Source organism: Mauremys mutica, chromosome 1, assembly GCF_020497125.1.
Source record: "Mauremys mutica isolate MM-2020 ecotype Southern chromosome 1, ASM2049712v1, whole genome shotgun sequence".
Classification (NCBI taxonomy): domain Eukaryota; kingdom Metazoa; phylum Chordata; order Testudines; family Geoemydidae; genus Mauremys; species Mauremys mutica.
In genome coordinates, this window is record NC_059072.1 from 160,950,305 (window position 1) to 160,974,329 (window position 24,025).

At 46.4% G+C, this 24,025-nt stretch overlaps 1 protein-coding gene and 1 long non-coding RNA gene across 4 annotated transcripts in view; one reads left to right on the forward strand and one right to left on the reverse strand.

Annotated features, from left to right (window-relative positions):
* GAP43 (growth associated protein 43) overlaps positions 1-24,025 on the reverse strand; it is a 74,554-nt gene that overhangs the window by 22,978 nt on the left and 27,551 nt on the right. Inside the window, exon 2 of the mRNA XM_045001280.1 lies at positions 11,455-12,061. Coding sequence (XP_044857215.1) covers positions 11,455-12,061 — 607 coding nt within the window. The remainder of the gene's footprint in view (positions 1-11,454; positions 12,062-24,025) is intronic.
* LOC123360899 overlaps positions 1-24,025 on the forward strand; it is a 46,743-nt gene that overhangs the window by 14,620 nt on the left and 8,098 nt on the right. The window contains exons 2-3 of one of the 3 annotated variants that reach the window (XR_006576090.1): positions 7,858-8,025; positions 14,703-14,848. This is a non-coding gene — a long non-coding RNA (uncharacterized LOC123360899). The remainder of the gene's footprint in view (positions 1-7,857; positions 8,026-14,702; positions 14,849-24,025) is intronic. The other 2 variants (XR_006576088.1, XR_006576089.1) reach the window with 2 other exon arrangements.

Genomic DNA, 24,025 nt, shown 5'->3' on the forward strand with positions numbered 1-24,025 from the left:
GGGTCACATCCAGTCATCCTCACTAACATCCCTTCGCCTCCATCTCTTGCTTTTCATACCTGTTGCTCTCCTTCATGATGAAAAGGAGACATTTGCTATTGGCAAAAAAGATGGATGGAAGCTGTGTGGTACCATAAGTAGTAGTTAAGTGTGATTACTGATGACTATTTAAGCCTATTTACATGAAAGCTTTGAGTCTCACTGTTGCCAGGGTTAAAAAAAACAGTCTTTTCCATTAGAGGTTTATCCTGGTCCAGCCTTCCATAGCTCTCTGTCTTTTCATGCAGCTCTACAGGTGACAGCTGTACAATATGGGCTACTGTATGCTAGGAACTCAGCTGAGATCCTCAAACCCATCCAAGTGTCCCATGGATTGAATGAAGTGTCTAAGGACACAGGAAGAAAAGGCTAAAGTCAAGACTCCTTGTATTGTGCAGTGCATTAGATCTACATTATGTGGCAAGGCCCCTCAGAATTATACAGCAAGACCCGTGGAATTAGGTAGAAAGTCCCAGCATAGTGGAGAGACCACCTTCACCAGCAGCCTGTTGCCACAAACCAGCCAAGCCTCCAGAGAACAGCCTACCACAGCCTATAACCACCCCCCACCATCCAACTTATTCTCACAAGTTAACTTGAAGCTCCTCTTCTTCCTTGAGAGGTGCACAGCAGCCGCCCAAGGAAGGTTTCTTCTCAGAGTTGACCCTGGCACAACAAGGAGTCCGCAGAAGGGGGCTGTGGCTGAAGAGTTGATAAAATTGAACTGGGGGGGTGCGTGGAGCTTGTTGGAAGAGATGGCTGCCCTGAAGATGTTCTAAAATCCAGAGAAGGAGAGCGAGACCCTGTTCTTGTGGAGTTTTGTAATTCCATAGGGCAGGAATGTTCCTAGCTGTAGAGGTCCTAAGGAGTACACAATTGGTGCCAGCCTGCTTTTGCTTCACTCTGGCAAAGCTCCTAAGGAATGCAGGAAGGAACTACTTTGCTGAGCATCTTGGGAGCTCCAGAGCCAAAGAAGTGCTTGTCCTGCAGAGCTCTGATTCTCCACAAGAGCAGGAGCTGTGCCCCAGCAGAACTCAGCATTGCAATCGACAGCTCCGAAAGCATCCTGCTCCTGTCTACAATTTTTGGCCTCTTTAGCCACTGGTCCACTCTACAGCCAATCATGTGTCTCAATACAAGATTTATGCAGCATTTTTACAAAAGGGAGAATGATCAAGTCAGGAAAGGGACCTGGAGGTCACTATAGAGAGCTCAATAAAGACCTCAGCACAATGTGCAGATGCAGTCAAAAAAGCAAACAAGATGTTAGGATGCATATGGAACAGGATGGAGAGGAATAAAGAAGATATGACAATGCCATTACATAAATCTGTGATGCAGCCTCCCCTGGAACACTGTGTGCAGTACTGGTCACCCCATCTCAAAAAGACTGGACTGGAGAGTGTTTAGAGAAAAATTACCAGAACGCTCAAGAGCCTGAAAAAGCTCATATATGAAAATACTGGGACTGTTTCTCATAGAAAGGAGATGGATGAGAGGGGACATAATAAAAATGAATGGCCTAAAGAAGGTAGACTGGGACCTTCTGTTATCCCTGTCTTATAATACAAGAACAAGGAGACATTCAATGTAATTAAAGTGTGGCAAATTTCACACAACATGTGATTAAACTGTGCAACTCACTGCCAAAGGAAGGTGTTGAGGCAAAGAAATTAGCAAGATCCAGAAAGGGATTTACAGTTATATGACTATCAAGAATATCCTGAGTTATCATAATAGCAGAAATGTTCAAAGGGATATCAAACCTCCTGCTTCACAGTTTAAGACAATGTCAAGCTATCAGAGATCAGGATGAGCCCTAATATAGGGGGAAGATTAACCCACATCTGCCTGCTGTGGCATTCTTACACCTTCCTTTGAAGCATCTGGTACTAGCCACTGTTAAAGGCTGGATACTGGACATGATGGATTTTGGCTGTAATGTTATATAGAGATATACACCTATCACATAGAACTGGAAGGGACCTTGAAAGGTTGTCAAGTCCCGCCCCCTGCCTTCACTAGCAGGACCAAGTACTGATTTTGCCTCATATCCCTAAGTGGCCCTCAAGGATTGAGCTCACAATCCTGGGTTTAGCAAGCCAATGCTTAAACCACTGAGCTATCCCTGGCAATTCCTAAGATCCTATGCAACCATTTGCATGGCTGCATAATTTCAGAGTGCATAGGTCCACCTTAGCCGAGTCCATGGACTTGCTGCATGGATTGGAAGTGATCAAGGAATGTTCATCTAATCTGAGCACACTGACCGGGTGGAATTTGTCTAAGCCTATCATTTTATGGATGAATTAGTGCTTTCACCTTAAAGGAATTGCAGCACAAAGGGCAGAGCTGTCTAACCCTGACAGCTCTCTTGGATTTGCTCCTTTGGCTAATAAATCCCAACTGATACTTGATATGCTTAGTGTCCAGCTGCAACGTTCAGCCTAGCAGCTCATGCTATACAGAGAATCCATGGCTGCAGTGCCCTGCATGACTATGACTGTACGGCACGCAGCAGCTAGCTACATTTCATAGAGACCACGCTAGCTGTCTAGCATTGATTTTATACTGCCAACCATCACCTTAGTATATGAGTGCCTTCCATTTAAAATCAATAGCAATAGTGAAGTGCATTGTGGACTTTGTGGAGTCTCCGGCATTTTTCCCTTTTTGGGGTCAATACTCTGCATGGGCTAGGGGTTTTTGTTTTGTTTTTGGTTGGTAGGAATAAAAGGGGGGTGCTTGTATTGTGAGCATCATGGTTGAAAGGCTTTCTCAACAATAGCTAGGTTCTCGCTTCACCTGATCTCATCGGGAAGATTGTTCCATAGCCAGATCCCATATAGTTATTCCTAAACACAGTTATTACCATGAATATAAGCAGGGCTTGAACTCAGGTCCTTCTGCTCCAAACGTACAACTCCAACACACAGTGTGTAAGGAGAACCTCATTCAGTGATAGTTTTAGTGTACACACTGGAGCAGGTAGAACGCTCCCTCCTGTAAAGTTTCTATCCACAAATCTGCTACAAACCTTTTGAAGATGTGATGTCTGCTGCTCCCTTGCTCTGCACCTTGTGTAGTCATTTGCACCAGTGCAAAATGCATTCATAAGCATTTTACACACACTTTGCACTGATGCAAACGACTATAGTGCCCGGGCCAAGCTGGGGAAGCTAATGATCCAACCAGCAAACCAAATCCAGTGATGAATCCTGTTCACATGCCACCTGAGGCACATTGCGCATAAGCTAAGAAGAAGACTACAGGGCAACAGAAAATCAGGCTCAGGCTTTATAGTGCTGGGGCATGCTATGAGCAATGCTAATATTTGTTCTTAGCTTGTAACTATAGAGCATTACAGTAGACAAGAAGTGCTGGCAAACTGGCTTGCAGGTTACAATTACACCACCGTTCCCCTGGGGAAATGTGCGTGCATCACTTTCCTATGCTACTTTTTGTAGATGCAGAGATAAGTGCAACTGAAATAAGTATGCTAGTAAAGGTGCTCTGTATTGTGCCAGTGATGCATAGACCAATGCTAACATTTCAGTTACACACTCTGATCCTCCAATGTAGATCAGACCATACACACTACCAAGTACATTACAATAGACAGTGCTGCCCATAGGCAAATCTTTACATAGGCAACGCTCCCTAGGTTGTCCCTGGGTCAATATTCTGATACAACTCAAAACAAAGCTTTTACATCCTGAAAAGTGTCCCTGGAGACTTGTTTTCTCTAAGGAGGTGAGCGGAAGTGGTGATTGCTAGTGTGCATTGCTCCTGGGATGTAGAGCCCTCTGGGAACTGCAGACCTGCCAGACTTGTAAAGTGATTGTAGGCTGACAGATTATTCCATTGTAGTGGGGAGACTACTCCATTTTAAGGTTATTTCACCAAGCAGGAGAGCATTCTTCATTTCTGTACAAAGGAAGAACAATTTGCTTCCCTAGGCACATTTACTAGTTGAAATTTCTGTGCTTCACTGTATTCTTACCTGGTGTTCTAAGAGTGCTTTTGATGTGAGGGTGAGCCAAATTCAGAGGTGAGTTTAAGACAATCTAGAAAAGACAAAAGGCAGTCTAAACGGGTGTGACTCACACCTTCTCCTGCACCCCACCATGTGCATGTTACACCAGCTATCATAGACTCCCTCAAATCAACCAGACTGGAGTCTGATCTCTCTTTACACCTATCTAAATCTGGAGTAAATCCACTGACTTCAGTGGAGACACTCCAGATTTAAACCAATGTAACTGAGAGTAGCATGTGGCTCGCTTAATTAGTCCATGTCCACACTACAAACTTTGGTTGGCACACGTTACATTGGTATGCAGACGCCAAAGTTTTTATAAACCCCCCGGGCATAAGCATACTTGGCTGCTTGTGTCAGTGATGTGTGTATGCACCAGAAGGGTGTGTGTTGATGCAAAGTATGGTAGATGATGTATAGGTATCCCAGCATGCCATGCGCTGCCATCCAGAACAATACATTTTGGGCCATTTTTGCAATGTTTTGTGGGATAGTAATAACTCACCCAGAGAGCTCTGGGAGATAGAGGTCAAATTCCCAGCATGAAATTTTCTCCGTCCCATAATGCCATCCATATCCCTTAGTTTTTAATCTTTTTTAAAACAATCCCACAATCCCATGCAGCACTTTTCAGTCTCTGCCATCTCTGAGAGAATCATGGTGCCCACAGAGTTCTGTACTATTCTCCTGAATGTTGCAAATACACAAGGCATGAGTCTCCTGTATTTGCAGATCCTCAGGAAGTAATGCAACAACCGGGGACATGAGGATTTCTTCAACGACCATTTGCGGCGGGACATAGCGAAAACCCATTCAAGGTTATTGTTGGTGTTCACAGAGCAGCTGCAGCTGGTGGAGAACTGCTTCTGGGCTTGAGAAATGAGCATTCACTGGTAGGATAGCATCATAATGCAGGTTTGGGATGACGAGCATTGGCTGCCGAACTTTCAGATGCGAAAAGCCACATTCCTGGATCTGTGTGCTGAGCGTGGCCTACCCTCCGGCTCAGGGACACCAGAATGAAAGCTGCATTGACAGTGGAGAAGCAAGTGTCGATCGCACTCTGGAAGCTTGCAACACCGGATTGTTACTGGTCAATGGCAAATAATTTTGGTGTTGAAAAATCCACAGTGGGTGCCATTGTCATGCAAACGTGCGGGGCCCATTAATCATCTCCTGCTATGCAGGACCGTGACTCTCGGCAATGTGCAGGAAATAGCGGATGGATTTGCAGCAGTAGAGTTCTCCAACTGCGGTGGGGCAATAGATGCATCTCTCTATTTTGGCACCAGAGCACTTTGCCACAGAGCACATCGACAGAAAGGGCTACTTCCATGGTTATGCGAGCATTGGCGGATCATTGGGGATACTTCACCAACATTAGTGTGGGCTGGTCAGGGAAGGTGCATGATGCTCGCATCTTTAAGAACACGGGACTGTTCAGAAAGCTGCAATTAGGGACATTCTTTTCCAACTGGCAGATTACCTTTGGGGATACTGAAATGCCAATAGTGATTTTGGGGAGACAGCCTACCCCCTTGCTCCCCAGCTCATGAAGCTGTACACTGGCCGTGAATCAAAGGGGGAAAAGCTGCCACCAGCGTGGAGGGCAAAGGTGGAGAGACTGCCTGCTGACTTTGAACAGCCAGACCCAAGGGCTATTACAAGAGCCAGACTTGGAGCTATGTGGTTGTGGGAGGCTTTGAAAGAGCACTTTAACTATCAGCCACAGTAGTATTCTCTGCCAGAGTGTTCTCTGGGCCTGGAGCTTTGCGTGCTGCTAAGAATTGTGTAGTGTTTGCTGTATATTAATAAATGTGACAGGGTTTTTTCCTTAAGCCATGAATCCTGTGGTGCTTGGGTTGCATTTACAAGTGCTGTTTGCTTTGAGTGCCACTATGCATTCTGCAATGTGTGTTGTGAGTTAATAAAGATAATTTGGTTGTCCCAAAATTGAACTTTATTGAGTAGAAAAAAAACAGTGCAGAAAATCCGTGGGCAAAGAAACCATAGGCAATGTTATACAAATTTTCAACATAACTTAATGGGGTGAAAAATTAGAACTATAAAGGAAATAAATGTTTATGTCCATGTGAGTAAATAAATGTAGTCCATTGTGGCTATGCATACACCAACTGTGGTGCTCACAGGTCATTGTGTGTGAAGCTGTGGGTTTCCTCGCTGTATCCTGGAGTGGAGTGTGGTAGGGATAATGATGTGGCCCATGATGTCTTGTGGTATGTTGGGCAGTTAGGGAGCAGCGACAGTGGAGTGCTCCATGGACTGCAAAAGTGGAGAGTCCAGGATTTTTGGACCCGTAGGCCAGTCAGGGTCTGCAGCATTTGGGTTTGCTGCCTGAGAAGACTCATTATGTCCTGGTGCATTTCCCTTTCTTACACCTGCTGAGACTCCTGGACTTCTCCTTTCCTCTCTGTCTTTCTCCATACTGTCAGTCATATTGGCCTCCCAGGCCCTTCGTTCATGGGCTGATGCAGCATGGCTTGCAGGAACTTGCTGAATGTGTTCTCCTTAGTCCTCTTCTTTTTCCTGCTCATCAGGGCCAGGCATTCAGCGGGTGTGGCGAGGGCATCCCTCCAGGCCACCATGCCAGAAGCTGCTGATAAAAACAGACAGATGTACCATTGGATTTACAGCCACATGGGAAAGGGAAAGATACATTTCAAAACACCCTTCCCTGATTCCCACAAACACTTTTAATGAGAAATGCTTATTGACACTTCAGCTTTGGAGCACCCCTGTGCAGCACTGCTCTCCAGCCCCAGCCAGGGTGAGTATGGCCCACAGGGGCAAGGGGAGTGGGCAAAGATTATCTGTTGCATGAAGCTATAACATTTCAGACCCTATTCCAGTCCCTATTTCAGGGGATGAGTATAGGACAATGGCACTGGATATTGGCACCATTTCCCACAGCTGGTGGTGATTTTAGCTGGTATCTCACTCCTGATGGTCACAAAGGCACAGAGAGCACAGCTGCTGCTGGCATCCTTAAGCCGCCTGGGTCTGTATGCTGCTACCTGTGTACTGCAGTGGTTCCAGCTGAACTCATTGCGGAGTGGCGTGGGAAAGTGTCCTACCATGGAGGAAGAAATAAATCTGCCATCCCTAGAAACCTTCAGGAGAGGATTGCAAAGGACCTCTGTGCAAATTTCATGGAGACCTCTTAGGAGGATATATGGGACATGCCTATATACCTAAACAAAGAACTCCGCATGAACACATTCACCCTGCCACGTAGTCCAATAGGGGTATGAAAAGCAGATGCCAACTCTACCTCTGTTTATTGTACCACTACCTCTTCTCATAGAAGTAAAACAATGAAAAGTAGATACCTGTGTCTTAGTAACTTGGGGATGGGCCAGGCGCCATCTTTAAATATCAACATTTTAAGGAAAAATGCATGCACACACTTACCTGAGTTCCCTTCCCCTTCATCAGGATCACCCGCATTTGCTTGGCGGGACTGGCTACACTGTGGCAGAATTTCCAAGGGGTCCTGGAGTTCCCAGCCACGTCTCCCTCCTCCTCACTCTTCATGGCAGGGGTCACTGTCTTGGGCTTCTCCGAGGTTCCACAGTGTTCTGCTGGGTGCCCATGGAGTCTCTGCCAAGTATGGCATGCAGTTCATTGTAGAAGCAGCAGGTCTGCAGTCCAGCACCAGATCTGTTGCATTCCCTGGCCTTGTGGTATCCCTGGCAAAAATCCTTCTGCTGACCCCTGTTGTACCCCTTTCCCTGTATCCCCCTGCATTCTACTCATAGGTGTCCACATTTCTATGGATGGTCCATAGTTGTGCTTCACAGCATCTTCACCCAACAGCCCCAGGAGATCCAGTACTTCCAGGGTAGTCCAGGCAGGAGCGCATCCAGTATCTCTCGGTGTGCGTGGTGCCAGCATGGTTGGTGGGGCGCCGGCTGCACTCAACAAAGGTGAGCCGCTTGGTGTGCTTATGAGGTGAGCAATCAGGAAAAGACATTTCAAAAATATGCAGGGGCCTTAAAGGGGTGGGGGTTGTGGGTGGCTTCTGGTCTCTATGACCCTTGGACAGCAGAGTTTAAAATCGTGACCAAAGTGATCACTGTCTCAGGGAATGGGGGACTGTTAGGGTCGACACAGGTGTCTACACTTGCACTGCATTGACCTCAGTAGATTGACAATGGTTCCATGCCATCTGGGGAAGCGGTTTTACTGTGTCGTTGTAACAGGCACTTACATCACCAGGAGACAAATCTGAGTGCAGAGACATGCACATACAGGTGAATGCAAGGCGACTTACGTTGACCTAACTTTGTAGTATAGACTAGACCTTAGACATGCACCTCCTTACCAATATGTAATGTAGATACTCCTTACACTTCCCTGCTGACTTTGTCCCACTGAGTAGGACAGAGTTTAAGGGGTCAGAAGCCAGGAATGTGGCAAGAAAAGCAACAAACAGGAGAGTGTGAGGAAGTGTAAATTTAAGTAGGCCACCTCCTAGTTTAACTTACATCTTCTCCCAACTCCTCAGATTGTACGTGGCATCAACCTACATCTACACACAGGGAAGGGGATGTGAGGGGGGTCTAAGGATTCTAACTTAGGTCAGCCTCTGAATTTGGCCCCGTGTCTCATTCATGCCTTATCCTGGGTAGAACCCCACATCTTTGCTTCATGGTCCAGCAGCCCTAATCAGAATTATTTAGAAGGTGCTTTATAATAAAAATTCAGGGAACCCTGAGGCACCAAGTAAATTAATACTGGACACTGAATTGCTTGGTTAAAGCCAGTTTCCAAAGCAGTTACCTAAAAGACAAGATTAATAGAGTATCTCAGGCTGAACAGTCGGGGGATGATGGGTGTGTTAGTGGAGTAAATACTGTTCTGGAGGAGCTGCCCCACTTCCTGTTCACTGCAGAAATGTTTAATTTTAAGCATTACAGGTAATGCAATTTGGTTAATTGATTAACTCATTCATTCAGTCTCTCCTTTTCTTTCTTTCACTCAGATGCAGAGGTAAAAGACCTCCCAAGCATGTAGGTCAAATGCCCTCATCCACTGCTAGTGGTACCCCAGGAACATACCAGTAGATGAGGTGATGAGTGTAGCAAAATTCTACCCAAATGAATAACACCACACAAACGTAGAATGACCTGCACTTACTCTTCATAGTAGTAGCAGCCAAGCGTGCCATGGCAATGAGCCAACCAACGAGGCTGGCCAGTAGCCAATTTGATTTATTTATTTTTGGCAGACTCACACTGCATAGTTCGGTGCTAGTCTTCGACCACAAAAATGATAAAAGATGAACTTTGAAAGCCAAGAGAATGACTTCAGGGAGAAATAGCCTGATAGAGCTGAAAGAGGAGATTTTGAGAAAAGCTGAAGAGATCAGTCCCTGGACTGGCAGAGTGCTGGAGTGACAGATGTTTAGTAGTCCTTGCTTTTTCATGGATGACCAAGCCACCACAGCACTGCTGGGAGTTGGCAGGATAATGCATAACTAAATGATGACTGGGGGGACATGGTCACTGTGCATGAGTCTAGGAAGGGAGTAAACGCCAAGGAAGGAGAAGCATTGTTTAGAGGGACACGGGGGAGTGATAGGATGCAATTAGGAAAAGAAAAATGTAGGCTGTGTATCACGGAACATTTCCTAGCCGTGAGATGTAGGAAACACTGGGAGCTCCACTGTGGTAGCCCTACTGTTGTGAAAGCCCTTCACAACTAGACTAGGCAAAGTACTGTGGAACATATTTAGACTTGGAAGGATTAGAAAACGTCGATTTCACCTTATGCACACAAACAGATGAAAAAATAGTTCCATCAATAATCATAACATATGACAGATAGGCAGAATAAGAAAAACTTAGAGTTTGATTTAAGGCTGTTTGCTTTGTATATTTTGACACGTGATGTTGACAATTTGTGTTTTAATGGTTGTAAAGCCTTAACTTTTTGAATCTCAGTATCTCCCATCATTAAATAATTATCTGACCCCCTCCACACACACACACATAATTTCCCCAAACTGTGAACATTTAAATTAATAAAAATTGAAAAAGGCTTACAAATAAACATGGATATTGACTGTCAAAATTATAAAAAAATAAAAATCAAATTCTGCCACACCTAAATACATATTGCAGGGAACAATCCCACATCAGGGAAATGGATAAAAAGACTTATTGGATCTTTTTTTCCCCATCTCTAATTTCTGTGATCCTAGAACACACCAACTGTGTGAATTTGTGATTGGAAAAGCTGATCAACAAGTGAGAAAGGAGATTTTGTTACCAATATTCATTAGCATTCCAAAGGGAATTTTGATTTGACTGTGGTCACAAACCTTCTACATTTGCTTTCTGAAAACACTCGAGAGCTTGAGTTCCACTAGCAAGAATATCAAATGAATATGAATAAAAAGCAAATGTTGTGCTTGAATATTCAAAAAGCTAATTTTAAAAAGTGTATATGCAATGGTAAAATTTACAACTCACTCTGTGTTGGCAAGCTAAGCTATTTACTTATGTTAGAGCATGAACTGCAAATTGTATATTCAATTGTAATGTTCACAATTCCAATGATCTGCAGGCCAAGAAATATTTACTGAAGAAATTTGCAAATAATTTAGAATACCGATTAGGTGCAAGAATATTGTAAACAGCTCACTGACAACCTGCGAACAAAATAGATGAAAATAATCAAATCAATATCTGATTGTAATAAAATACTTAGCTCTGGTCATTACAATGGAGCTGGTGCATGTACGTCCTCACTATTAAAGGGGACGATAACATCCAAATGAAAGGAATGTTGCACCTGTGCCAGGGGAGTGCAGAGTGGGTGTAAAATTCTACCAAATCAAGATTCTCTGGTTGCTCACACCAGTGATGGCATTTTACACCCACTTTGCACAGGTGTAAAGGTTGACACAAAGGACAAAACAGTGGAGAATCAGGCCCTAAAGAATCAAAGCTGAGGGCATGAATTCAGGGGGTTGTCTCTGGACAGGCCCAAGGTAAATGAGGTTAAAAAAATCCCTTGAGAATCTGCTTTCACCATAGATCTGGATTCAGACTCTTGTTACCCTCAAAAGATTCCCTGCACTGGAGTCCATCTTCTCCCTCCCACCCATTTAGCCATATCTCATATCATTCAGCTTCCATAGGTATTTCCACAAGCTCAGGGGTCTATTATGAAAATCTCTCTCACCTTTTCCTGAAACACGAAGATGACTGGACTGGTCATTGCCCACCTGTCTTCCTCACTTATTAACTTCTTACCACTCTATCTTTGACACTCCAGGGAACCACAGAGAGGCAAGGGGCATTTCACAGTCCATTTAGAGAGAGTCCTGCTCCTTGACGTCCACTTACCTGTCTTCTCTTCGGTTTGGCTGCTCTCCGCCGTCTCCGTTTGTGCTGTTGCCTTGGCAGTAGCATCCTCTGCAGCAGTGGTGGTGACAGCAGCAGGCACATCGGCTTGTTTAGGCTCCTCTTTGTCTTGGGCTTCGTCAGCCTTCAAGGACGGCGAGTTATCAGTGGAAGCTTTAGTGGCACTTTCTGTTTCGGTGGCAGTGGGAGCGGGCTTCTCCTCCGAGGAGGAGGCGGGAGTGGCTGCTTGCGGAGCTGGCTGCTCTGAGCCAGCATCAGCAGTGCCTTCCCCCTGCTTCTCCTCCGAGGGAGCGCTGCCATCTTTGCTGCCATCTGCAGGTGGGTCGCTGTCAGACGGAGCAGCTTCTGTGGCAGCAGGAGCGTTGCTCTCTTTGTTCTCTGCCACACCATCAGACGGGGCCTCATCCTTCTTCTCAGCAGCATCAGCATCGGCCGCTTGGACATCTCCCTTCTTCTCCCCCTTGAGCTTTTTCCTTGTTATGTGTCCGCGGAAGCTGGCCTGGATTTTGGTGGCTGCCTTATGAGCTTTATCTTCTGGTTTGATGCCATCTTGCTCAATCTTTTGGTCAACGTCATCATTTTTTTCAACCTTTAAGGAGAAAGGGGGAGAAAGAAAGGAGTCAGATAAAGAATTTTACACATGCAGTGAAAGCTTGTTTCATTGATAGCATCTCATCCACCCTTCTCTCGGCTGGGCGAGGCCTGTCAAGAGTCAAGCACGTGCTAGAGCAGCACCCTTATCTCCATGTGGCAACAATGTGGCAAAACTACCACACTTTTGTTTATATGCATGTGTGTGTGTTATTTTGCATAGTCACTTCATACAGCAAGTCAGATCCTCAAGTATCAGAGGGGTAGCCGTGTTAGTCTGGTTCTGTAGAAGCAGCAAAGAATCCTGTGGCACCTTATAGACTAACAGACGTTTTGCAGCATGAGCTTTCGTGGGCTTGCATCCGAAGAAGTGGGTATTCACCCACGAAAGCTCATGCTGCAAAACGTCTGTTAGTCTAACAAGTCAGATCCTGTCCTTCAATTTAGCAACTTCACAGCAGACCCCAGAACAAAGTTGTTTTAACATGGTGGATTCAGGCTCACGAGGTTCTCCCCTACACAGGAAGTTTCTTCAGCGGTATCCAGCTACGGCTGTGCAAAAATGTTGAATTCTTTTCTGTGGAAAATAGCCAATGAAATAAAATTGCATTTCCCTTGACATTTCCCCCCAAAATGTCCCCATTGTTTGATGGAATGATCTGAAACGAACGTTGGTTTGGAACTGATTTGAAACCAATAAAAAAGAATTTTGATTTGATTTGAAGCACCTTTTTTCTAGGGCTTACTTATCTATTTGGGTTTTTTGAGAAGGAGAAGAAAAACTTTTTTTTTGTTTATATTCAATTTGATTCAAACTGATTTTTTTCTTATTTTGAATCATTTCACTGAAAAATCAGAAAATGTAAATCAATATGAAAATGTTTGTAAAATTGCAGGTATTGTTCAAAAAGTCATTTTTTTCATTGAAAAACCTTTTTGATAAAAATGCAGTGACCAGTCCTATATACAACACCTCCAGAACCACCCCCCTGACCTAAGCATAGGGGCATGGCCAGGGAAAAAGGGGTGTAGGGATATCCCAACACCCTGGCAATATCTGGCCACAACAGTGTCCCTTGGAGTTATGCAAAGGTGATTCAAAGCCACTTTTTCAGCCAATCAGCTGTGCCTAGTGCTCTTTGGCTGCAGCGGAGGACCTGAGCTAACTTGTTTGCCTCTCTTTAATTTCATGTGATTTTTTTCCCCCATTAATTTGTGATATTTACCAGGTATTTGCTATCACTTTAGAAATGTTGGTTCTTTATTTATTTTTACTGACTCTTCAAATCCACCACCCCTCCACCCTACAAAACCCAACCCACGCTGCTTTCAGGGTGGCTTTGTGTAAGGCCTCGGTGCTAGCAGTGTTGAGTTCGGTGTCACTGGTGTCTTTTGCCTGGGGGGAATCCCACTAAAGGGTTATACTGAGGGATGCTCCACCACGGATGACACACAAATACTCCCTCTCACACACATGCTCACACAATATATACCTCACAAATGCCCCATCTACAACCACTCTCTCTTGTCCCCAGTCTCATCTGCTTGTGCTTTCAAAGCCAGGTTCATTGAAAGGAAAATAAGTAGATAGTGATAAGTCATCCAGTGTTACAAGATAATTGGTATCTCTATTAATTCCCCCTGAGCAGAGGGCCACAGACACCACGTATCTCGTAATCCCTATGTTGAAGTCTTAAGCAGAAATACAATCCATACAGGCCTCGTGCTGGTCTCATGCATCAAGGTAGATTTTACCCTTTAATGGCTCCTTTCACTCTATGATACGTACTGTACTTCTGATAATTTACCAGCACTTGAGTAGGTAACAGTTCAACTGCATATTGACAAGGGGATACTTTTCCATCAATATTCCAATCCAGTAGTTATCAAAAGAGCTATTAAAGAGCAGAGGCAAGCTGGTAATGCAGTGGCTTCTACACTATCAATACATGTCTTCAGACACCAGGGCCTGGGCTTCACTTAAAGCTTAGGTCAACATAGCTACAGAGCTCAGAGGTGTGAAAATGCCACATCCGTGAGGGCCACCTGTGCCGACCGAAACCCCAGTGTAGATGGAGCTAGGTCACCAGAAAGAGACATCAGTGCACAAGAATGAGCATGCAGACAGATTGCACCCATGCGAATGTGTGAGTATGGGGAGTGGCCATGCCCACATCAATATGTGACCGTGAGCAAAGGCTGAGCACATACATCAGTGTCATCCACATCAACATCCACATCAATGTAAAAATGAGCATGAGGAGTGACCGCACCCACATCAATGTGAGAGACTAAGTGTGGGGACTGCCCATACAACATCACTGTGTCATAGCATCTGTCCACACTACAATCCCCTACAGCTGCACATTCTTCCATCAACCTAGCTGCATCAACAGGAGGGGGTTAGGTCAACCTAACTACATTGCACCGGCCATGAAATTTTGCACAGCCCTGAGTGATGCAGCTAGGTTGACCTAAGTTTTAGATCGCTTGGAACTGACATGACTTAGATATTATCTTTCATTGGATCAACTTCTAATGGTGAGAGAAACAAGCTGTCAAGTCACACACAGCTTTTCTCTCTCACCAACAGCAGTTGGTCCAATAAAGAGATACCTCACCCACCTTGTCTCTCTAAGTTTTAGGTGTAAACCAGACCAGAGTGAGTGTGGGAAGTAACCACACCTGCACCAACATGTGCACGTGAGCATGGGGATGGACCACACCTACATCAATGTCTGCGAGTGAGCATGGGGACTGACCATGCCCAAATGGACGTGTGCAGGTGAGCATGAGGACAGTCCATGCTCGCACCAATGTGTGCAAGCGAGCATGGGGATGGACCACACCCACACCAATATGAGCAGATGCAGTTGTGGATATTCACAGCCCATTTTTGCAGATCACAGATCGGATGTGGAAACAAATTTGGTATTCCCACAAGGCTCTAACCATGTCCACATAAATGTGAAAATGAGGCTGGGACTGACCATGCCCACTCTAAATTGTGAACATGAATGTGGGAAATGACCCCACCCACATCAACGTGTGATACTAAGCACTGGGTGACCAGACCCATGCCAATGTGTGAGAGTGAACATGGGGAGTAACCATGCTGACCCAAGGTGACTGATCACACCCACATCAGTGAGAGTGTGCCTGGGGAGTGACCATACCACATCAATATGATGGTGAAAGTTGGGAGCAACCGTACCCACATCTGTGTGTGCGAATGAGCATGGGGAGTGACCACATCCACAGCTAAGTCAATGAACGAGCATGCAGACTGACTATACCCACATATACCTCAGAGTGAGCGAGGGGACTGACCCCAACCCCCATCCATGTGTAAGAAAGTGTGGGGACTCACCACACCCACATCAGTTTGTGAGCAGGAGTAAGCATGTTCATATCAATGTGTGAGAGTGAGCATTTGGCGTAACCACTCGCACGCTAACCTGAGCATGGTCTGACCACACCCACAGCAACGAGTGCGCCTGGGGAGTAACCCACGCCCACAGCATGTGAGTGAGCAGGGGGACGTGCCACGCCCACATCAGTGTGAGAGTCAATGAGGGGATGGACTGTGCTCACATCAGAGTGTGAGGGTGACCACGCCCACATCAGTGAGTGTGAGTGAGCATGGAGACTGGCCACGCCCACATCCATATGTGAGAGAGAGCCAGGGGATGGAAGACACTCCTGTGAACATGTGAGTTTGCATAAGGTGTGACCACACCTATATCCCTCAAAGTGAGCATGAGGGTTGACCATGTCCAGTCGACATGAGAGTGACTGTGGGGTGTGACTATGCCCCAAGAATCTAGTGAATGGGTACAATCATGCCCATTGCATAGGGAGGGGGTGAATTTACGTTTACTAATGTTTCCAGAATGCAAAGTGCTACAGCACTGCAAACTTTCAGCGAGCAGTAAGGCCGGCCTGCCGGGTGACATGGTGTCAACAGGACCATGGAGTCTATGAGCCTGTTAACATGTTATGCCAGCTGCTGTGAGCATCAAACGAGTGCCTGCATTAGCAAAGCTGCCTGTGTCCGTGTGTTAGTAGATACCTAGGGTCATACCTTTCAGCCCTATTTAAGTCTCCCATTGGGCACAAAGGGATTTTAAAGCTTCCTCAGTCTGGGAAAAACCTCAGCTGGTGTCAAGCCATCTCATCCCCACACAGGCGCACTAGGGGCAGGAAAGCACAAAGGCACCACACAGTGTTCTAGCCAATGGAGAGGTCTCTGTGTGTGACCGCTCCAGGCTGTGTCAAGACTAGGAACCATGTCAACTCCCTGATAGCCCCAGTATCAGGGGAATGGAAGGGTGGCTTAAGGCCAGCTGCATCGAACATAACCACAACACAGTTAAGGATCTAGCCCCCAGCATCCAGCTGCTCCCACACTCATCAGAGAAGGTGATGGAAACATCAACCCTCGGATAAAAGGGACACACAAAGAGGAAAGGGTTAATTAATGTGCTCCTGTCCTCTGACCACCATATTACATGGGCCCTGCATGGAGTACTGAATCCCTTTCCCACCATTCCACTCGGCCTTTCCCACCCCAGGCACCCCCAAATAACCATCATCAGCGCACACACAGAAGGTAGCGTATGCCACGTGTTCAATATTTGCCCAGCTCTATTAACCAGAAATTTACAATATGCGACCCCCACTAATGCAATTACATTAACTGTCTCGCTTGTCAGCAGTCCTAGCTAAGGTCATGGAGACTGACCTCTCCTCTCACCCCCCAGAGGAGAGTCCCTCCAGGTCAGTGATTGAGCCTTATCTGCAGGGCTTGCCTCCCTGCTGACCATGCTGTATCTGCCCTTTGGCTGAAAAGTGAACTCTAGTTCAGAGCCTGGCCTGCCTCACCAGCACTTAAAGTGAACTGCTGTCATGATGACATCACACTCTTAGCCCTGCTGTGATTACATCGTTTCCCCATTGCCTTGATTTGCTCGCAGACACATTGTGTTACACAGACATGCTTTTGGTATCATTTCATATGTGAAATGAAAGGAGGTCTTTGGCACAGAGTGGGAGGAGGTAAAGCACGGGAGGGATTTCAGGTCAGTGTGTGGGGAGGGGAATCCAATAATAATAATAATAATAATCATTAGACCACTTCCAGCTCAGGAATACAGTGATTCAAACACGGCTAGAACCACTCAATAATAAGTGTTGCATTTCTATAACATCTACCCCAGAAGCCACTGAGGAATAACATGTTACATTTCCATACCAGCTTTCCTCCTGGAGCATGCCCAAGTACTTCACAAACCATGTATGTGCCGGCACTGTTGGAATGCAGCCACTTCTGTGGTGGAACACAGATGCTAACCAGTGCATGTGTCATGCTGCATATACCACTGGGGCAGGGAGGCATTTTGGCCAAGGAAAACCTCTGCTGTCAGGAAAACAGGCACTGGATCTTCATCACTGAGTTTTACACACACTGCAAACAATACCTTACTTACGAAGGGTGGGTCAAAAATAACCCATACACAGTGAACAGCCCGGAACGCAATTTATCTTCCCCGGAAGAATGAAGAGGTGAGTCAGTCTTTCCAGGACATGAACATGGTTCCGAGGAATCCCAGTGGAAAAGGGAAATCTATCTGTCTGTCTATCTACACTCATGATATTCGAGTACTATTTTAATGGCTTCTTATTTACTGTTATTATCAATAATAATAATAATTTGTACAGTGACAGTGCCTAGACGCTCCAGTCAGGAATCAGAGTCCAACAGTCCTAGGAGCTGCACACATACTTACGTATAGAGTGAATTCTGTATAGACAATATGGAAACTAACCAACTGTGCAAGTTATGCACTGACATCATCATTCTGCACAGAGTAGGTGTTGTCTGTATTGTACATGGCGGGTCGAACCCTAGACATTACCGTGATGGAAAGTCAGAAATAGTGACAGATCCATTGATAGTCACTGAAGACAATGGGACTTTGGCACGAATAAGATGTGCAGGATTTTGAAAGCTCTTTGTGAAGCACACAGCTAAGCAGCTTTGTCTCTATCTACACAGCACAGAGTCTGTCTTCTGTACAGAGACATGATCTTGTTCCGCATCTCTGTCGGACACACCCCAAGCTCACATGATGGGCTTCCCTTTTCAGGCAGGCAGCTCCTGTCAGAGTTTCCCTCTCAGAGGTAGCTGGGGAGCATGAGGCAAGAAGATAAATTATCCCAACATAGAGGAGTGTCGATCAGCTGGAAAGAGCCAGCAGCGTGAAGAATTCCAGGCATGCAAAATACATTGGCCTTTGACCCCAGTAAGGTTTCCCCTCTCGCTCACAGAGCTGACTTGGCCACTACCACCAAAAACTTGTAGGGGGGGGGGCAAATTATTGCTAGGGATGGAGAAGGTACCACCAGACCTTCCAGCCCCATTTAAATGTCCCATACCCTGTCACCGGAGGAGGCATGTGACAGGGAGCACATCGCTCCATTTTTTAAGACCATTGACTGATTTGCTTCTGCTCCATTTTGTGACACTCCAGAAGCCCCTCTGCTGCACACCGGGAGGGCCTGCCTCTCCACCTCTCCCACCAGAGTCCCCTCTACCCCACACTGGCTTGCAAGGGACTGTGTCCCTACTTGTCACCCCCAGAGACAACTCCGGTACACACCCAGAGGCATTACTTTCCCTTTTCTTTCCTTTTTGTCCCTGGACTGTATGCATTAAAGCGAGGATTCCTAGCTCCCTGGTCACTGGATTCAGGGTATATTACCCAGAAGTTCTGGGTTTATTGTTTTCAAGTATTAACAGAAGAGAAAGCAACACACATTAAATGGACCAGAGTCTGTACCCATGGAAAGGCTGGCAGAGGCTGATGGCTGGCATCCCTTCTGCAAGTTGGGAGAGGGTGTCCCTCATTTTAGCCTCCCCTCCTCCATACTCTCTTTCCCTTGCCAAAGGTACAGAGCCCTAATGTGAACGGGGAATCTTCCTCATTCTGTCCTTGTCTCTCCTCTGCACTGGGATATTCTGGGGACTCCTCTCATTGATCTGGATGGATGCCACTTAGAAAGCTAGTCCAGGGACAGCTGTTTGCCTGTGGTATTTGCAGGACTCCTGAGGGCAGCTCCCCCGGAGTTTTCCATGTGCCCTACTCCTGACTAGAGCACACAGTAAGGTAAGCCTTGGTGCCATTAGGGACCCTCCCTCAAGGTGAGTGATTTTCCTTTGTCTTTCTTATTTATAGTCAAGTCAGCCATTGCTCCTTCATTTCCTCCCCATTCTTGTTCAGCCACTGGGATAAGCCCATAACTCTCACATACCTACTCACTCTGGTTTCCTTCCCAACTCTCCATCTTCCTTTCCTCTTGGGAGCCAAACGCATTCCTCCTGACCTCTGACTTGAAGGACAAAGGGACTCAATGAGTTGCAGGCCAATGAGGGAAGGCATTAGTGGTGCCCCAAAAGGTAGATGAGCTGGCGGCTGAGTGTAAGGTCAGAAAGGAAGGAGCTGTGTTATGGGAAAAGCAAGAAAGTTTGTCTGAGACCTGGAAGCTGAGGAGAGACGCACATGAGAAAAGACTGTACCAGCTGTCTCCACAGAAGGAGAGAAGCGTGAATGCATGAGAGATAGAAAAGACTTTCACACCTTCTGAAGTGAGGAAGCAATTTAGCACTGAGAACAGCTTTGCTTAACCCAGTTAAATGGTGTGAAGACACCAGGATAGAGGATTGCCCCTCCCTGCTCAACCTGTCTGCAGTGTGAGGAAACAAGAACATGATTCCTTTTTCCAGAGTGAGTATTGCTGTTACGGTCAAAACATAATTTAGAGAGGGAAAAGACCTGTTAGTTCATCTAGTTCACCTCCCCACGGGCCAGTGATGGATAGTTCTGTATTGTATATTTAACAGGATATTGTCCCATCTAGCTTCAAATGCCCCAAGCAAAGAGGCTTCCATCCCTTCCCCGGGAAGACTATTCTACAGCCTAATGGATCTCATGGTTAGAACGGTCTTCCTCTCTTTTCTGGTGCCCAGAATGCAGTGCATTAGTGATATATAGATAGATAGATTAGGGTTGCCAACTGTCTAATCGCACAAACCTAAATACACTAGACTCGCCCCCTTCCCAAGGCCACCCCCATGCCCCGCACCTTCTCCAAGGCCCCACCCCCACTCACTCCATCCCCACTTCCTTCGTCTCTCACTCTCCCCCACCTTCATTCACTTTCACCGGACTGGGCAGGTAGTTGGGCTGTGGGAGGGGGTGCGGGCTCTGGGCTGGGGCGGGTGGGGCTAGGGTGACCAGATGTCCCAATTTTATAGGGACAGTTCCAATATTTGGGGCATTTTCTTATATAGGTGCCTATTGCTATCTGGTCAATCTAGGTGGGGCCAAGGGGTTTGGAGTGTGGGAGGGCGCTCTGGGCTGAGCCTGAGGTAGGGGGTTGGGGGTGCAGGAGAGGGTGTGGGTTGCGGGCTCTGGGCGGGAGTTTGGGTGCAGGAGGGGGCTCAGGGCTGGGGCAGGGGGTTGGGGTGCAGGATCAGTTGTGGGCTCTGGGAGGGAATTTGGGTACAGGAGGGGGCTCAGGGCTGGGGCAGGGGGTTGGGATGTGGGAGGGAGTGCAGGGTGCAGGTTCCAGCTGGGAGGTGTTTACACCTTGGGTGGCTCCCAGAAGCGACCAGCATGTCCAGCTCCTAGGCTCAGGAGTGGCTAGGTGGCCCTGTGTGCTGCCCCTGCCTGCAGGCACCACCCCTGCAGCTCCCATTGGCCACAGTTCCTGGCCAATGGGAGCTGCAGAGCCAGCACTCAGGGCAGGGGCAACACACGGAGACCCCCTGGCCGCCTCTGTGCTTAGAAGCGCAAGATGCCGGCTACTTGTGAGAGCTGCACGGAGCCAGGGCAGGTAGGGATCCTGACTTAGCCCCGCTGCGCCACCGACCATACTTTGGCCTATTAAAATCTCCTGGATTGCCTTTAATAGTCACCAGGAGATTGAGACCAATTCTGGGAGACTCCCAGACAATCTGGGAAGGTGGGCAACCCTGATTAGATAGATAGATAGATAGAAAGGAGTGTTCACACTACTTTAATATTTGTAGATTATCATGTTCTCTCCGCTGTCCATTACTGACTGCAGCTTGACATATTTAGCTTCTTAATCACTCCCAAATCAGTCCCACCAACCCCCTCATCCATTTTCTTTCTCTCCTCTGAACTCCTTTCTGTTTGTTAGTATTTCTGTTAATATGGTGGTCAAATGTTATATCCTCCCATGTCAAGACCCCTAGCGCCTCGCTGGGTAAGTGAAGAAAGGCATCTAAATATGCCAAGCTGAACTGATTATCAGGGCTAGATGAAAATTTTCTTTTGAAACAGTTTGACAGAAAATTGGGTTACCAGATAAACAAAAATTTTCATAGAAAGTGTCTGTTTTCCTTGACAATTTTCAATTTTTTGCTGGAAAACCATAAGCCTGAACTCTTCAGTTTTTGGGGTGGAAATATTTCAATTTACAGCAGTTTTTGGCTAGATTTTTTTTGTTATTTTATTTTATTTTCAGCAGCTTTTGGCCAAAAAAAAATTGATTTAAATGAAACTTTTTTTTTTTGTTTTTCTTTTCATTTTCATCAAAATCTCCTGGGTTGTTGTTTCCATTTTCCACCCGGCTTTCCTGACCTTATTAAAAGTACTGCCAATACTACAGACTGTGTGCATGCTCCCTATTGGGTAAAACACAGGACAGTCATTGTTAGAATGCCCAAGAAATCACATGTGGGTTGCTCACTATGGGATACTTTCACCCTCACATAGGACGGAATAGAATGGATTGCATCAGAGAAAGGTCTCCTGGTGCAATGGCATAAAATGCCCAAGCAGAAAGTGTGCATGACCCTGTGGGCAAACCTGAAGAAGAACTCTGTGTACATTTGAAAGCAGGTCTCTCTCACCAACAGAAGTTGGTCCAATAAAAGATATTACCTCACCTAGCTTGTCCCTTTGTGCATTTGCAATATGCAACTGAAAACAATTTGGTGGCAGAATAAGGAAGGGATTAAACACCAGAGCTCTCAGCCTGCAGCTTGTTTAGGCCTTAAATTGCCTCAGATGGTCCTGCATTGAGGAAGGCCAGCTCAATGGATGCCGGGAATCCTAAATGTACTTCGTGCCCTTCCCCTCACAAGCTGAGTGATAAGTGGAATTTCAGATGACTTCAGCTGAAGATAGGCTCGGACCAAATCCAGGATCTTAAAACCACTAGACTTTGGGGAAATTAGGAGCCAGATCCAAACGCTGTGGCTTGGGCCTATAGAGTTTCCAGTGCATCAGAGCAGAGACCGTGTTCTTCTATGTCTTTATATAGTTCTTAACGCATTCAGGCCCTTTTTTGCCTTCACAATATAAATGATTATTATTAATAACTCCCGAACCATAAATCCCTGCAGACTCTGGCGATTCTGGCCTGCATTTTACTTTTGTAGGGAAACTCAAAATTCGGTGACTTTATCTAGTTTTGGGTCTCACTATGGAGGCTCCACACAAACGTTGTGATTGGGTGATTCTCATTTCCAGCAGTTCAGAACTACTGTTCCCATGAGATCTGGGCATCCCTGCTTCCAGCTTCAGCCAAGACCAAGGGCCAGAGGACAGGTGCTAACCTATGACTAATGCTTCCTTCAGATATGGTGCAGCCAGTCACTGAGGCTGAGCTTCCACGGAGGCCAAGGTGTTGTGACCTCTCTGGAACTCTTTTTAAAAAGGAGGCAATTTCTGTCCCACTTGCTTTCGCCCATTCCCCTCTCTCTGAATGTACCACTGCATTCACGGCTCTGGAGAGGAAAGGCCTGCAGCGAACCCTCTGATTCCTCGATCCTCTTTTTCAACTGCCCATTAACCCTGAACTTACTCGGATGCCCACTGCAGACAGTGAGATGTCACTGCGGTAAAACAGTTCAGCCTAATGATCAGAGGGAACTGAGCAGCTCCCAGCATCTTCCACACTTGGCTGTGTGAGTGTGGGGCTGTATTTGCTCTATTATTATTATTTTTTAATTTATGTCATTGGAAATAGGGGCAATTATCTTCCCACAAAGCATTTACAGGTTCGTTAAAATCAAACAAACATCCCAAGCAATTAGGGAAAGCGAGGCGCGGATTAATTCCCAGTGGTTTGGAAAACAGCTAGAGAGCAGGCTCCGCCAATGCAGCTGGTTCTCCGCTCCTGCCGCAGCACCAGCCGCCACCGCTGCCTGGGGGAGAGTCTCCCCTCCCAGCACAGACACAGACAGGTGCCACACCCTTTCTGCCTTCTGTCTGGAGAAGCCGCCAGGAGCAAAGCTGAGACTGAAAGAAGATTAGAGTCACCCAGGCTGAAAACAGCAAGGGACAGAGCATGGACCAGGGACAGCTGGACAGGGAAGAGAGGGAGAGAAATGAAAAGGGGGAACTGCAGGGGAAGAAGATAAGAAATGAGATGAGAGAAGAAGGAAAAAAAGAAAAGGGCAGGAACAAAGGAATGAGAGACAATAATTAGAGGAGAAAAGGAGAGACAGGGATGGAGAGAGAGAAACTGGCCAAAATCAAGAGCCAGAATGGGAAACAGACAAAGAAAGAAGAGAAAGAGGTAGGTTGAGAAAGGCACATGGAGAGACGTAGAGTGAGAGACAGAGAGACAAAAGAGTAACTGATGCTTCTCTGACGTGTATGAGAGAGAGAGATGCCACAAAAAGGAGAGTGAATAGCTGGACAGGTTCAGCAGAAGCAGACCTGTGTGAACAGAAGACTATTGCTGCCGCAACTCAGGCACCACTTGCTGATCTTTCCATGGCACGCCCAGTGTCACTGCACTGAGCCCTGAACGCCATCTGCAATGCACTGGTTGCAGGGACCCCCGGATGAGCATTTCCCCAGCAACGGCAGGGCTATTCCTGCAAGCGTGGCTGGCGGCAGTGCCCCTCCGGGGAATTAGC